Here is a 16840-nt window from a genome sequence, read left to right as displayed (position 1 = left end):
CTGGCTATTTGTTCTTCCATCTTAAGGAATCATACGCATTACTGATTCTTTTTAACTGTAGGATTTCTGTAGAAATCTGTTCTAAGTTTTTCATTCCCTTCACTCATTTCTCCTGTTTTTTTTTTCTTTCACATAGGAATGAACAAAAGATGTACATGATATTATTACTATACAAGGTTTATGTAGAGAAGCCAAATTTCCATTCATGCATTCTTCACATATCTGTGACGCTGCTTTCCGTGTCTGAGCTTTCTTTCTTTCTTTTTTTTTTAAAGATTTTATTTATTTATTTGACAGAGAGAGATCACAAGTAGGCAGAGAGGCAGGCAGAGAGAGAGAGAGAGGAGGAAGCAGGCTCCCTGCTGAGCAGAGAGCCCGATGCGGGACTCGATCCCAGGACCCCGAGATCATGACCTGAGCCAAAGGCAGCGGCTTAACCCACTGAGCCACCCAGGCGCCCCCCGTGTCTGAGCTTTCTGCTAAGTTCTACTGTAATATGGGAACGTGATTGAGACACTTCAGTTTAACGTAAAATAGCACCCCCCAACTACCTTTCTCAAGATGGTCTCAACTTTTTGTTTAAACTGTTATGTACAGTGAGCAAAACAGACCTATTCTGTGCTCCTACACGGACCTTGTAGTTTGGTGAAGTGTCAAATACCATACTTCCTTTTAGGCAGCAATCAGTTGCCATCAGAGCAACTGTCAGAAATTTCAGAGTGTAAGAAATCCACTGATAACCCCTTTTAAATCTTGTGACGTAGAGGGCTAGCTGAAGAGAAAATATCTGTCAATACCTCAAGGATCTTTGAGTAAGAACTTCTGTTGCCATAGTACTCTTCTCTGGTGGAACAAGCACTCTATGAAGATGGTGTGGGTACTGTTGGTTTGGTTTGTTTTAAATAAAAATAAGGTAGTTTAAAAAACTAGGAAACTACTGAAAAACACTTAAATCTCTGAAATGTAAATATTCACATATAACCAGGCAAATTGGCATAAGTTCATGTAGAACTAAACAAATTTTATCAGTGATTTCAGGGAAAATAACCAATATCTTTAAAAATTTTAATTCGGCAGATTATGTAGTTTCAAGTAATTTTGTCCACAGAGTAGTTTTGGGCCTTTTTATTACTCTGTCAGGATAGATACAAATCTCTCCTTACATGATCGACAATTCTTAAAGGCTAGCGATTTGTCTAAAACAAATGAATTCTTCCACAATATTTGTTGAAATTCTTGTGTAATATTAACTGGTTTTTATTCTAGTATGTACAATAGACTGACTGTAATTATGGGCCCAGTTGTGGGACTCTCAGGTCCCAGGTTAGTCTGGAAGCTTTTAAAAGAAGCCAGATAACTGCATTATCTTCTCAGTTCATAACGCTAGACTGCTAGATTCTTTTGTCCTGTTGTCATAAAATTTGTTAAACATTTCAAATCAATTTAGATATCATTCTAAGAGTATTTGCCTTAACAAATAAATTATAAAAATCAGTATCAGGTTTTACTTTTTTATAGATTGGGTTATTTTAGGATCATTTAAATTTCTAATGTTCCCAACTTTTAAAGTAATAATATCTAGCTTTGTTTTTATTGAGTCTTTTGTCTAAAATGTACACAGAATTCTTTGATATTTTCCTTGAAAACTGGGTCATGCTTGCAGTTACCTCTGTCTCCCTCAAAAATCACTCCTTAAAACTCAGTGATTCCTAAAGCCTACAGAATTGATGGCCAGCTTCCCCATTTGAAATGGCAATGAGAAGACCCTTGTTTGTTCCTTCTCTGAAAGGAAGGTGTGGTTATGACCAGAGAGTCAGTGATGTTTAAGCAAGGACATCAGCAAGGTATCAGACATGTGTGATATTGCTCTTTGCTACTCTCCATATTCTGTGCACTGTTCCACCCCCAAAGGCTTGCTTTCTGAAGAGTTAATTTGACTTAAATTAAGATTTTTTAATTTAAATTCAATTAGCCAACGTACGGTACATCAGTAGTTTTTGATACAATGTTCAGTGATTCATTAGTTGCATATAACACCCAGTGCCCATCACATCACATGCCCTCCTTAATGCCCATCACCCTGTTACCTCGTCCCCCCACTCACCTCCCTCATCCCCCTACCCACCTCCTTTAACTCAACTGTGTCTGTTTCCCAGAGTCAAGAGTTAAGATTTTTATATGGTATTGTATCTATAGGAATTGCAATGAAAATGAAACTGCACATTCTAGAAGTATTCCTAATCAATGCTGTTTCTTTCCACACCCCTCTTTATCTAAAGGGAACGTGTTGAGAATACCAGTCGCCCAGGAGAAATGCAGGTAACCATTCAAAACCTAATGCCAGCGACTGTGTACATCTTTAGAGTTATGGCTCAAAATAAGCATGGCTCCGGAGAGAGTTCAGCTCCACTCCGAGTAGAAACACAGCCCGAGGGTAAGTCTTTCACCTGTCCATCAGCCCTACATGTAGGCAGATGATAAGAAGGTCTACCTTCTTGGTAGGCTTGTGTACCATGGCAGTGCAGAAGGTACAGCTCCTTGCCGTCAAGGACCTTATAAATTGGTTAAGGGAGAGCAAATTAATTCACATCAAACTGTGGCAAATCATGTAAGGCAATAGGACTTGGATGATACACACTCAAATTTTATTGATTCTTTAAGACCTGGCTCAGATGCCTTGTAGACTTTTTCCTCTGATCCTATCTACCTAATATTATACCTCTGTAATTCTAAGGAAAGTAGGCAACACAGTCATTTTTTTCCAAGGAGCTTGATGAGAAGAAAGAGACTAAATAAGAATGTAGATGGAAGGGGGACATGATTCTCTTGAGAATATTTTAGGGATGGAAAGTGGCTATAACATGTCTTGGCAAAAGATGAGGTAAAGGAAAGAGATGTGTACTCCATCTGGAGGTATTCAGCCTGGGCCGGGAGGTGTAAATGTTGGAGGCAGCCCTCCAAAAATATTTTACACACTTAGCTGAACAAACCAACTTAAAATTTTTTCCATTTATTATGCCACTGTGCAGGTGAAATGAAAGAATTTCTTAGTGCCTTTTTAGGATCATGTTTGCTTATGTGTATCCAATGAATATATTGAAAGTATTTTCAAGGGAATTGGAGGATTATTTTGTTTTCCTTCCTCTTTAATAACTTAGAGGAAAGTTTTCTGTAGCAGCAGAAGTGTGACAAATCCCACCTGTCAGGCTGCACAAAATCATGCTCTCAACATTGAGTGAATAACATGATTCATGACTAAATAAAGCAAACAACTGTCAGAATAACCACATTCAGGTTTCTCTGCGCTTCGGTAGCAAAACCGTCAAGCTGTGGTGCTGTTCTTTAAGAAAGCTGGTTTGTTCTACCTTTTGCCAGGTTTTTTTCCTGCTCATCAAATGTAATGGATTCTGTTACAGAAACACCGGCACCAGAAAAACGGTTTTCAAATATAGAATGTCTACCAAAGTGTAGACATGGGTAACCTCTGGAATTTGTGTATAAATTGGGGCTGGAACTTGTCAGTCCATCAGTCAGATGAAAAGAATACAGTAAAAAGGTCCGGGAGCTGTTGTAGGAGTTAGAGTGAGACGGACAGTCAGTGAACAAGCCATCAAGTCTTCCTGTCACAAACACCCCACGCAGGGCGTTGTGTCTCCTGCCTGGTCGGCTTGAGTCCACGTGTTAGAGTCAGAAGGTGTGCAGCTCCGAGCTCCACCACTAACTTGCCCATCACACAGAACAGTTCTTAGCCAACCTCATCTGCAGACTGGGATGATCATAGTATCGCTCTCGTGTGGGTTAGTGCAAAGACTACGTAAGACATAATTTAAATACATGTAAAGCACTTTCAGCTGGGCTGATTGTAAGCATTCAATAAATGGTAGCTATTTTAAAAATCATTATTCTATAGTCTTACTCCCTTACTGTTTTTCTTCCATGCATACGTTGACATGTCCTTTCTAAACCCGATCTGACATGCTCCTGCTCGTACCTGTTCAGTGATTACTAACACCTGCATGGGATGAGGCAGGCTCCATAGCAGCACATTGGTCTTTGTTACCCGGCTGTGTCCTGCTTCTCCACATTCTCCCTCCCTTCTTCATTCAGTATTTGCCCTGAACCACATTACACCGTCTCCTCACATATCCCACCCACTGACTGGAATAATTTTTCCCTTGGTATCTGAGGACACTGTTCCTTCTGGCTCCCCAGAAGTCTTCCCCAGTCCTTCCCTTGCCTACACACTCCCCTCTCAAAGCTGAGTCGTGTATTCTCTTTCTGTTTTCGTTACAGTCATGAAATCTGTTGGCACTTGTGACTCTCGCAACTATTTATATGTCTGACTTCCCTCTAGACTGGGAATTCTTTGTGGGCAGGGGCTCTGTCTGTCACCGTATCCACACTGTCTAGCAAAAGAAGGCTCTCTCTTTTTTTTTTTTTTTAAAGTTTTTTCCTTTAATTGCAGAATAAGTAGCATACAGTGTTATATTAGGTTCAGGGGTATAGAGCAATTCAACAGTTCTACACATTACTCAGTGCTCATCATGGTAAGTGTACTCTTGAATCCCCTGAAGACCCTTTTTTTGTGATGGCTACTTTTACGTGCTGCAGTCCTGCTCTAAAACTAGGCTTTTATAAACCACAGGAAAAATTTTGCAATGTTTATTTATTCCTTTGAATACATTTAAGATACTTCACAGATAGTTTTTGGTTATAATTTGAGTCATAGGGAAATGCATTTATATATTATCCTAAAACCACTTCAGTCAAATCAGTTGTTTTCTCAGTTTTTATTGTTTTTAAAAACATGGCCAATATGACGTTATTGCTGAGACTGGTGATTGAAGAGTTCAGTAAATTTCATTCCTATCTTGCTGTCTCAAAATTTTCTTTCTAGTTCAGCTCCCTGGCCCAGCACCTAACATCCGGGCATACGCAGCTTCACCGACTTCTATCACTGTCTCCTGGGAAACACCATTGTCTGGCAATGGGGAAATTCAGAATTACAAATTGTACTACATGGAAAAAGGGACTGATAAAGAACAGGTAAAAGATAAAGCCTTTTTTGGTAAGATTTATTTATTTATTTTAGAGAAAGAGAGAGCACAGTGGGAGGAGCAGAGGAGGAGGGAGGGAGAGAATCTTAAGCAGGCTCCACACCCAGTGTGGAGCCTGACGCAGAGCTCCATCCCAGCACCCTGAGATCATGACCTGAGCTGAAAGGAAGAGTGGGATGCTTAACCGAATGCGCCACCTAGGCACCCCAAAGCCATTTTTCAGTCCATTGATTGGAATAGTAGAATTGAAATTTATTGCCCAAAATCAATACTTGCTTGTCTAGAAATCTCAGAATAAAAAAAGTTGTATACAGGAAATGGAAAGTCAGCAGACTCTATTTCTTTGTACCAGGTTATATTCTCTAGTTTTTATCAGGAAAGGTCACTAAACATCAAGCAATATTTCTCAGTAAATTGTGAGTGTTTCTCATTAATCTGCTTTGATTGTTAAGTAGAATTTCTTAAAAGGGATAAAAATCTGCATCATATCAAATGAAGAATTTGTGTAGTTATTTCTTTATTTTGCAGCATTTCTTTTGGCTTGAGTTGCATGCAAGTAAATTGTTTTATTTTATCCAAGGATGTTGACGTTTCAAGTCACTCCCATACAATTAACGGGTTGAAAAAATACACGGAGTATAGTTTCCGAGTGGTGGCTTACAACAGACATGGTCCGGGAGTGTCCACAGAGGACGTGGCTGTTCGGACGCTATCAGACGGTGAGTCTTTCTTCTTTGGATCACATACCATGCTTGGGGGCCCTGGTCAGATCATGGGCTTTGATAGCAAGAAGATTCCATTAAATCCCAGTTCTACCCCTTTTCTGGACTTTAGTCACTTACCATGTCTGAACATGCTTTTTTATGTGTAAAATGTAGATAATACCAACTTCATTGGGTCTAAAAGATTTACTGAGAGCGGGTGGGACATGCAGTGCCTGGTACTGAATAATTTCTCATGTTTTCATTTTTAGTAGGAGCTTTTGTATAAGTAAGTCTAACTGCTTGTTCATAACACGAACCCTTATCAATCATATTTTTATACCAAATAGCTCTTCTTAATTCCTCGCTATTTTGTGACAGTTTCATTTCTTACCTGTGGCTGAATTTCTAAGCTAAGTTGTATTCATGTAACTATGACCTAGAGCAGTATTTTTCTTTCTTTTTTTTTTTTTTTTTAGAGCAGTATTTTTCAAACTATAGCTTGCCAAGGGGATTGAGTAGGTCAAGATTGGGATTTTCTGTTTTTATTTTTTACTATTTTTTAATTTAAATTCAATTAATTAACATATAGTGTATTACTCATTTTAGAAATAGAGGTCGGTGATTCATCTTTCTTCTATAACACCCAGTGCTCATTACATCATGTGCCCTCCTTAATGTCCTCATCACCCAGTTGCCTCCACCCTTCCAACCCCTCTCCCCTCCAGTAACCCTCAGTTTGTTTCCTCTGATTAAAGAGTCTCTTAAAGAGTCTCCTGTGGTTCGTCTATCTCTCTGATTTCATCTTGTTTTACTTTTCCCCCACTTCCCCTATGCTCCTCTGTTTTGTTTCTTAAATTCCACATACAAGTGAGATCATATGATAGTTGTCTTTCTCTGATTGACTTATTTCACTTAGCATGATATCCTCTAGTTCCATCCACTTGTTGCAAATGGCAAAATTCCTTTTTTTGATGTAGTATTCTATTGTATATATACCACATCTTCTTTGTCCATTCACCTGTCAATGGACTTCTTTCCACAGTTTGGCTGTTGTGGACATTGCTGCTATAAATATTAGGGTACAGGTGGCCCTTTGGATCACTACATGTGTATCTTTTTTTTTTTTTGGTCATAAAATAATGGATATTTTATTCCAGCTCTGGGGAATGAAGGAAGGGGGAGTGGAAGCACATCTTTCTACACACCATTCTAATTTAGCTGACATTAATTTGAAAAAGCTAAAGCAAATATATGTATGTATCTGTATAAATATTTATATATACACATACATATTTCACCAGTGTTTATATATTTACTCTATTTTTCATAAACACCCTTAAAAATCATTAAATGCATCCCAATACTTCGGCTTCTTCATCAATCATTTAATATTGTTTGGATTAAATTCACAGTTTGTGTTTTTTTTTTTTTTTTTTTTTTTTTTTTTTTTTTTTTTTTTTTTTAATTTTTTTTTTTTTTATTTTTTATAAACATATATTTTTTATATACATATATTTTTATCCCCAGGTCTGTGAATCACCAGGTTTACACACTTCACAGCACTCACCAAATCACATACCCTCCCCAATGTCCATAATCCCACCCCCTTCTCCCCAACCCCCTCCCCCCGGCAACCCTCAGTTTGTTTTGTGAGATTAAGAGTCACTTATGGTTTGTCTCCCTCCCAATCCCATCTTGTTTCATTTATTCTTCTACCCACTTAAGCCTCCATGTTGCATCACCACTTCCTCATATCAGGGAGATCATATGATAGTTGTCTTTCTCTGCTTGACTTATTTCGCTAAGCATGATACGCTCTAGTTGTTGTGTTTTAATCCCTTATGTGTGATTGGTCAAACTGTACATTATATTAGAAGATATGAAAGAAAAACTTTGTTTAGAAGTTATACCCCGGAAAAAAAAAAGTTATACTCTGTGTCAGTTACCCTTTACATGATTTTTCCATCATTGTTTTCAACTTCATACATGTTGTAGTTCTCTATGCAGAGCATTTCAGCTTCTAGTGCTGCAGGCATCTTCTAGATGGAACTGCCTGGATCCATGAGCTGGGGTCAGGCAGAAACTCTGTAGCCCCAGAGGTGGATTCTGATTGTGACTTTGTTTCAGAGCTGAGTTCCGTGGGCAAGGGCACTGAGTATTTCAGCTGTCTGTTGTTTTGGCAGGTAGTTCTGTTGCAGCAGAATTTCCTAACTTAGATTTTTCTTTAGGTTTAGGAAATGACTCTTTGTTGATTTTTGTCCACAGTGATTTAACTGCTTCATAAATTTGCTGGCTTGTAGGATATGCCTTTTTCCCAGTTACCTTTGCAATTATTACTGACTGAACTGGGTAGCAAACAGTTGCTCCTAAAGAGGCCAGTCCCAGTGGGTAAGCAATTTTCTTAAACCTAGAACCTTTTCTTGCTGAAACCACACCGGCCAATCCTGAAACTGTAATCTCTCCAACTTTTGGGAGAAGATCTTGAGGTGGATCCTTCAGAGAGATATATGCATCTTTTCCAAATTGAACTGTACCCATTATTCCATTTTTCACAAACACATAAACACTATTGCACCAGCCAATATAATGACCAGTTGTAGTGCAGATGGATGCTAAGCCCATTTGTAAATGACCAGGCTGCTCTTCTACATGTTTAAACTGCAGAGGTGGTGCAGTCTGTGTGGGGAGCTGCTCTGGCTGCTTTTTGTATTCTTCTGTAGCCGCAAGCGCAGTTACAGATGCACATATCAGACCTGCAGGTACTATCGTCAGCTTTCCCACCCTAACAGCCACCATGTCTGTGACCTTCTCCACCTGAGTCCTCATATGGTGGGCAGAGAGCCCTACATTGGTATCTTTAAGACCAGCATTAAAAAAAAAATTATCTGTAGTAGAACAGAAAATAACAGTGTTTATTGCAGTTAATAAATATATACAGTTTCCTGAAAGTTGTAATATTTTTCAAGAATTCAGGCCTGTTTGTGTTATTTGTAGAATTTTCCTCAGTTTGGATATGTCTAACAGGGAAATTCTATTTAAAAATATATAAATAAATAAACTGGACTGGCTTCTTAAAAAATATTAGTCTCATGAAAGAAAACCAGTTGGGGGGGCAATAAAAAAGTAAAAGAACAATTCAGAGAAAAAATGGGACATTATCATTCTAGAATCTAGGTTAAAGAAAAATAAGGACACATGAAATAAAATAAAACATGTATTATCTTTGACTGGCTTCTGGATCTGGGGGTAAAATTAGCTATCAAGGACAGTATTAATGTTGGGTAGATGTACCGATAGGCAATTTTTTTTTTTTTTTTTTTTGAACGGAGGGTTTTGTTGTTGTTGTTGTTTTTTAAGGTTTTATTTGACAGACAGAGATCACAATTAGGCAGAGAGAGAGGAAGGGAAGCAGGCTCCCTGCCGAACAGAGAGCCTGATGCGGGGCTTGATCCCAGCACCCCGGGATCCTGACCTGAGCCGAAGGCAGAGGCTTTAACCCACTGAGCCACCCAGGCACCCCTGTTAGGCAATTTTAAGTATTAGGTATGTTATTAGTTATGTTACCTAACTTTTTAAAATTTTGACATTTAAAAAAATTGTAATTCTAGTATAGTTGCCACAGTGTTATATTAGTTTCAGGTGTATGCAATATAGTGATTTAGCACTTCCATACATTGTTCACTGCTCACTGTGATAAGTGTGCTTTTAATCCCCTTCACCTGCTTCACCCATCCCCCGCCTGTCTCCCTTCTGGTAACCACCAGTTTGTTCTTCATATTTAAGACTCGGGGGGGTTTTTTGTTTGTCTCTTTCTTTGTTCATTTTTAAAGTTTAACATGAGTGAAATCATGTGGTATTTGTCCTTTTCTCTGATTTATTTCACTTATTAGCATTGTATGCTCCAGATCAATCCATGTTGTTGCAATAGCAAGATTTCATTCTTTTTTTATGGCTGAGTAGTAGTCTATTGTGTGTGTAGGGGGTGTGTGTACACATACCACATCTTTATCCATTAGTCTATCTGTGGACACTTGGGCTGCTTCCATGGTCTGACTATTATAAATAATGCTGTGTAAACATAGGGGTGCATGTATCTATTTGAATTAATGTTTTTTTATTCTTTGGGTGAATGTCCAGTAGTAGAATTACTAGATCATATGGTAATTCTATTTTTAATTTTTTGAGGAACCTCCATGCTGTTTTTCCCAGTGGCTACACCAGTTTGCATTCCCATCAAGTGTACATGGGTGTTGCTTTTCTCCACATCCTTGTCAACAGTTGTTTCTTCTGGTTTTCATTTTAGCCATTCTGACTGGTGTGAGGTGGTATCTCATTGTGGTTTTGATTTGTATTTCCCTCCTGATTAGTGATGTTGAGCATCTTTTCATGTGTTTCCTGGCCATCTGTGTGTCTTCTTTAGAGAAATGTCTGTTCGTGTTTTCTGCTGTTTTTCATTGGGTTATTTGGGGTTTTGGTGTTGAGTTGTAGAAATTCTTTATATATTTTGGATACTAAGCCTTCATCGGATATGTCATTTGCAAATATCTTTTCCCATTCAGTAGGTTACCTTTTAGTATTGTTGATTGTTTGCTTTGCTGTGCTGCAGGAGTTTTTATTTTGATGTAGTCCCAGTAGTTTATTTTCGCTTTTGTTTCCCTTGCCTCAGGAGACATATCTAGAAAAATGTTGCTATGGCCAATGTCAGAAATTACTGCCTATGCTCTCCTCTAAGATTTTTATGGCTCCAGGTCTCACATTTAGGTCTTTAATCCAGTTTGGTTTTATTTTTGTGTATGGTGTAAGAAAGTGCTCCGGTTTCATTCTTCTGCATGTAGCTGTCCAGTTCTCCCAAAATCATTTGGGGAGTTGAAGATGTTGAGTTTTTTTCCCATTGCATAGCCTCACCTCCTTTGTTGAAGATTAATTGACCATATAATTATGGGTTTAGTTTTGGGCTCTATATTCTGGTCTATTGATCTATGTGTCTGTTTCTGTGCCAGTACCATACTGTCTTGATTACTACAGCTTTCTAGTATATTTTGAAATCTAGGATTGTGATACCTGCAGTTTTGTTCTTTTCTTTCAGGATTGCTTTGGCTCTTCGGGGTCAAATTTTAGGATGATTTGTTCTTCTAGTTCTGTGGAAAATGATGTATTTTGTTAGGGATTGTAGTAAATCTTTAACTTGCTTAGGGTCGTATGGACATTTTAATAATATTTGTTCTTCCAGTCCATGAGCATGGAATGTATTTCCAGTTGTTTGTGTAATCTTCAGTTTCTCTCATCAGTGTTTTATAGTTTGTAGAGTACAGGTCTTTCACCTCCTTGGCTAAGTTTATTCCTAGGTATTTTATTGTTTTTGCAACAACTGTAAATGAGATTGTTTTCTTAATCAATCTTCCTGCTAGCGTATAGAAATGCAGCTGATTTCTAAATAATATTTTGTACTAAGATTAAATTAAATTTTCTGAATGTGATTGTTTTGTTATAGTTTTGTTGGATAGATGATTGAGAAATAGTATGTAGACACATAAATATGTGTGTCTAAATAATGTGAAGGAAATAAAGCAGATGTGCCAGGACATAAAAAATTCGTGAATCCAGGGAAAGAATACGTAGAAGTCATTGTCTTATTCTTGCCACTCTTTTCTGTGTCCTTGACATTTTGCAGGATTAAGCCTTGCGAAAAATAAATACAAACTGTAGTTTGGTTAGCTAGCTGCATAAGCCATTTGGCCAAGACTTTTGAGAAAAGTTGAGGGAAAACATGTAAGTTGTAAAATCTGTACCTGAACCAGTTCTAGCTGTACAAAGTGGGTTGGCATGCTGACTGCAGTGCCGGTCATGGGATCTGAGTCTGTGTGAGCATGGTGGTTACGGCGGTTCTGCAGAGTACGACACATCTTGGTTCCTCCATTAGCTGAAACAAATAGCTCAGTCAGCTTCACTGCCTTGAACCTCCTTTATAGTTTTCTCATCTATAAAATGGGAATAATTATAGAACCTCCTTCATGGAATTGTTGTAAGGATTAAGTACCTGCCATTTAGGAGCATGCAGCATATCTTAGCTAGGATGATGGTGATGATGATGATGATGATGGTGGTGGTGGTGGTGGTGGTGATGATGAAGACACCAGCAACAGTCTGTGTCAGCTGCCTCTGCAGCTAAGTCAGGTTCTGAACTGGAACCATTCATAGACTTTTTTCAAAACGCAGCTGCATAAGTCCTACTCCAGATCCTCTGTTCATGAATCTCTGGTTTGAGGCCTGATGCTCTTTGATAGCACAAGATACAACAATGAGCAAGACACAGTCTCTGTCCTCCAGAAGCAGATAGCGCAGTGGGCACTTAGTCAATATCTGGTCACCAGATGTCAGAGAAAAGGAGAGAGAAGTTTCCATGGATGGACTAGGAAAAAAGAGTTACAGTCAACATTTTGTGAGTGGAGGGGAAATTAATCAGGTTTACTTACATTCTTTTTGCTTGCTATAGTTACTACAAAGAGGGATGCTGGAAGGTGTGTGGATCATAAAATTTGAGATAGTCCTGTCTTGTGTTCTCATATGTGAGAAACTAAAGTAATGCAGCTGTTTGTTTAACCAGTACTCCCAAACTTCTCATACTGAAATGAGTGTTCCCTGCTATAAAAGTGGCGTTGGGAAGTCAAATCATTTCTTTACTGAAGCTGTCATTGTAAATACCTCTTTATTCTAATGGGAATTGCCTTCAAAACCAGGTTAGGAACCCCACAAGAATGCAGTGCTCACTGATTTATGTACCTCGTATTGTGGACTCGAAACAGCGTTACCCAGTGTGTTGACTTGCCGTTTTCATTAGAGCTGTTTTTAGAAAATTTGTAGTTCTTCCCCAAGATAAAGATATGCCATCAACAAGGATATTCAAAAGAATATGTTGAAGGTTCAGAATATGTCTGGGTTCTAGAAAAGTCTAGAGTTACTGTCATATCTTTGAAATAAGTATCTGACGTCCGAAAGTTTCTGACTTTGAAATAAGTACCTGACCTGGATATGGGTACTGTTATAAGAATGTCTCTCTTTTTTTAAGTGAATCAAATGTGGCCACACCTTATCCACAGACTGCAATCAACATGAGAGGCACTGGCAGCTAGCTTTCGACCTTCAGGTTGCAAATTAGTGTTTGAGATGCGCATTTGTGTAAAGTCTAGCCAGGAATATCACATGTTGGGGTGATTTGTGGGTGACTGAAAAAAAATTTTTTTCTTTTTTTTTTCCTGTCCAGTTCCCAATGCTGCTCCTCAGAATCTGTCCTTAGAAGTAAGAAATTCAAAGGTAAACTTTGTATTGCTATTCATTTTTACTGGCATATTGTTAAGTCTCAGAAAGGCTTATGGAGAGGGAAATTTGACATAAGCAGAATCATGATCAAGCAGAGAAGTAAGGTGTCATAGATATTACCCCGTCCAGTAAAGCTGGACTTAGAAACCAACTCTATGTTTTCTGTTTAACTTTACTGCCTTTCTCTGATGCCAAGATTACTTTAGTCTTTCTTCAGATACATTGTGGTTTTGCAGATTCTGACATTATAGATCTTAGCAGTTCAGAACACTGGTGATAAGATGGGAAGAACTAAGTTGTTTATGATACCATAGCCCCTTAGCACTGTGAGATGAGCCCACTGTGAAGTGAAGGTAGACATCCGTCAGAATGGTGCATAGGCTCAGGCTCCCTCCTAGTCAAGTCCATTGTACACTGAAGACCAGGCTCAGACTCCCTCCTAGCCAAGTCCCTTGTACACTGAAGACCACATGTACCTCTCACAGGCCCAGAGCCACTTCTGGACTACATTGACAACTGAGACACTCAGTCCTTTCAAAAAGTACCATGGGAATCCTTGTCCTTTAATTAAAAACCAGCTATTAATTAATGATTCCTTTCTTGAAGAGTTTTAGGCAGAAATTATCTAATTTAAGCCATTTCACAATAGAAATGGAAGAGAACCTTACACCTAATCATAGTTTACTTCTAATCTATGTGCCTCTGACCTCATACTCTCCTTCTGAAAGCTTTTCTGAGTCTTTTGCCTAGTGTCTAAATACCCAGGAGAATAAGGGCCCAGAGCATACTGCCTGCAAATATAATCTTCCCATTTGATCATTGAAGATTTTAAAATTAAAAAGAATTTTGAGTGATCCCTAATTAAAACTCTGTCTGAGTACCCTGCTACCTCTATGTCAGTGAATTCAGGATAATGATATATAGAACAGGACCAAGCTTTTGACATATTCAGTGTTTTCCCTGTAATCTTGTCTTTCCCAGAGTGTTGTGATTCACTGGCAGCCTCCTCCTCCAGCCACACAAAATGGTCAGATTACTGGCTATAAGATTCGCTACCGGAAGGCCTCCCGAAAGAGTGATGTCACTGAGACCTTGGTACCTGGGACACAGTCGTCTCAACTGATTGAAGGTAAGCTGCCTTGGTATGGCTGAAGATAGGAGACGGCATCTTTCTTAGGCAGTGAGTTATGCTAGTCTAATGACTACTCTGAACAGCTGACTTGAAGTGAAAACAGTTCAAAATAATTTGTAATGGTTCAGTCTACTTCTGACTTGATAAAAATTAATGGAACACAATCTTATAGGTTCTGTCATCTCTATTGAGATTGTGTTTGAGTTTTATTTCTTTAGTTGTGGTTTTCTGTATTTCCCATATTTTCTTTTATATATATATATATATATACACACACACACATACATATGTGTGTGTGTGTGTGTATGTGATATATACACACATGTGTTCCTCAACTTACACTGGGGTTATGTCCCAATAAACCCATCAAAATTTGAAAATACCCTAACTCAAAAATACATTTAACACACCTAACCTACCAAAATCATAGCTTAGTCTAGTATACCTTAAACATGCTCAGAATACTTACATCAGCCTGCAGTTGGGCAAAACCATCTAACACAAAGCCCATTTTATAACAACTTATTGGATATCTCATGTATTTTATTGAATACTGTACTGAGAATGAAACACAGTGTTTTAAGTGTATAAGGAGTTTACCCTCGTGATCTCAAGGCCGACTGGGAGCTGTCACTGCCCGTGCCAGGCATCACAAGAGAGGATTATGCCTCCTATCGCTAGCCTGGGTAGGAGAAAGTCACAACTCAGAATCTGAAGTACAATTTCTCCTGCATGCATATTGCTTTTGTACCATTGTAAAGTCAAGAAATAGTAAGTTGAACCACCCGAAGTCTGTATTGGTTTTTTGCCATCTCAAAACAAGGTAAAACAAAAGCCAAAAATCTCCTCAATGTAGCTGGTAGCAGAGGTCTACAAAATGATTTTTATAATACTGATACCACTCCTGTATGTGTATGTGGCCTGAAACATTTGTGAATAGCTATAGCAATGCAGTAATCTTTCTTAGACTTGCTACTACTTGCTACATGATAAAGGGTTAGAGAATTCTGTCCAAGATAGCTACTTTTGTGTCATTTTCCCTTTGTGTGCTGCAGAGCAAGTGGTGTACTTGGTAACAGTGCATTTCCATCATAGGCTTTCACTATAGATGACAGAAGAGCCGCATCATCTTCCCTCAGTAGGGGGAGTAGACTTGGCTCTGCAAGGGCCAGTTGGCTTTGCAGGAGGAGCATGGGAAGAAAAAGAAATGCTTTTTGCTCTTTGGATATTGGGACTGTGCTTGTAAAGAATAAAGATAAATGCCCCTAAGAAATTATTTTGGGGGTTTCTAACAGAACTAGTAGAAGAAAACTGCAAGAATTGGAGATATTGACATCATTATCTAAGCCCTGAGAATGAATTTCATCACCCTTGGGGAGCTCTCAGCTTCCCTTACATTGCCCCCTTCTTGGTAGAGAAGCTTGACATCAACCACTTTCTTATGCCTCCAGCGGCCAAGTTCTTGAGAAGACCAACATCTAGGGTCAAAAGTGTAATGGGATGAGTGTCTAAGACTTGAGTGAGTCTCTTGACAGTGAAAACATGTACTCCAGTAATCCCACAAGCTTTTCTCCTTACTCCTCACCTCGAAGATGGGATTGGCTTCTTTCAAAATAGGTGAATGTTTGTCTCCAGGGGTAGCTTTCAGTCCTTGAGTTTCTTCACATGAACCCCACAGCTCTAAGCTGTGACAAGCAGGCATGGTTGCGGTGGTGTTGCTGAGATATCTCACTAAAGGAGTGTTACAGTACAGTCAGGTGTTCTTAAAAATCAGCTACCGTGAGAGACTCAACTCCAGGAAACAAACTGAGGGTTACAGAAGGGAGGGGCATAGGGGGAGGGGGTAGCCAGGTGATGGGCATCAAGGAGGGCACGTGTCGTGATGAGCACTGGGTGTTGTACACCACTAATGAATCGTTGAACACTGCATCCAAAACTAATGAGGTGTACTGTGTGTTGGCTAATTGAAAATTTAAAAAAGCAGTTGCTGATTTGACTCCAAATATGGATAACATTTCCCATCCGCAAGTCTTTTATTTTGAATATTTAGTAGTAGATATTTACGGTATACCAGGCACTGTCTTTGTTGCTAATAATGTGAAAACAATATAGTTCTGGACCATAAGGAGACTGTTTCATATACATGTTATAGATATGTTACATAATGTTCATATACATGTTACATATACTATTTTCATATACATCTTATAACAGTTATAAAGTCTGGTTTGAGCTGATAACTTCACTGTAATTGTGTAGAAATATTTTACACGTTACTTTCCACCCACAGAGGACTGTTCATTTTCTCAATGAAATGTTTGATGTGTAAGCAAAATAATCACCTTTAATGTAAAAATAGCTTTTTCTTTATGGAGAAAATCTTAGCATTTTAAAATCATATTTAGGTTCATTTGCTTAACAGACTTTATTGAACTCGTATTAGCATGTGCTTGCATGAGGTATATGATGGTGAGCAAAAATGGACATCTTTGCTCTCTTGAAGCATTAACCTGAAGCTTGATCAGTATCAGAGAGCAGTGTGGATTACAAGGATCCTTTCCTGAACCACAAACTACATGACTCTGTGCTAGCCAGAAGTAATTGTTGTTTCTTCATTTTGCACCACTTAC

At 38.6% G+C, this 16840-nt stretch overlaps 1 protein-coding gene across 8 annotated transcripts in view; it reads left to right on the top strand.

The window, feature by feature from the left end:
- The window catches only part of NEO1 (neogenin 1), a 235749-nt gene that overhangs the window by 177797 nt on the left and 41112 nt on the right, over window positions 1-16840 (top strand). For all 8 annotated transcript variants that reach the window (XM_059180452.1, XM_059180451.1, XM_059180448.1 and 5 more), the window contains exons 9-13: window positions 2280-2434; window positions 4898-5046; window positions 5638-5776; window positions 13023-13072; window positions 14060-14207. In XM_059180452.1, coding sequence (XP_059036435.1) covers window positions 2280-2434; window positions 4898-5046; window positions 5638-5776; window positions 13023-13072; window positions 14060-14207 — 641 coding nt within the window. The remainder of the gene's footprint in view (window positions 1-2279; window positions 2435-4897; window positions 5047-5637; window positions 5777-13022; window positions 13073-14059; window positions 14208-16840) is intronic.

The sequence above is a fragment of the Mustela lutreola genome, chromosome 7 (assembly GCF_030435805.1).
Source record: "Mustela lutreola isolate mMusLut2 chromosome 7, mMusLut2.pri, whole genome shotgun sequence".
Taxonomy (NCBI): domain Eukaryota; kingdom Metazoa; phylum Chordata; class Mammalia; order Carnivora; family Mustelidae; genus Mustela; species Mustela lutreola.
This window is presented reverse-complemented; position numbering and strand designations above follow the sequence as displayed.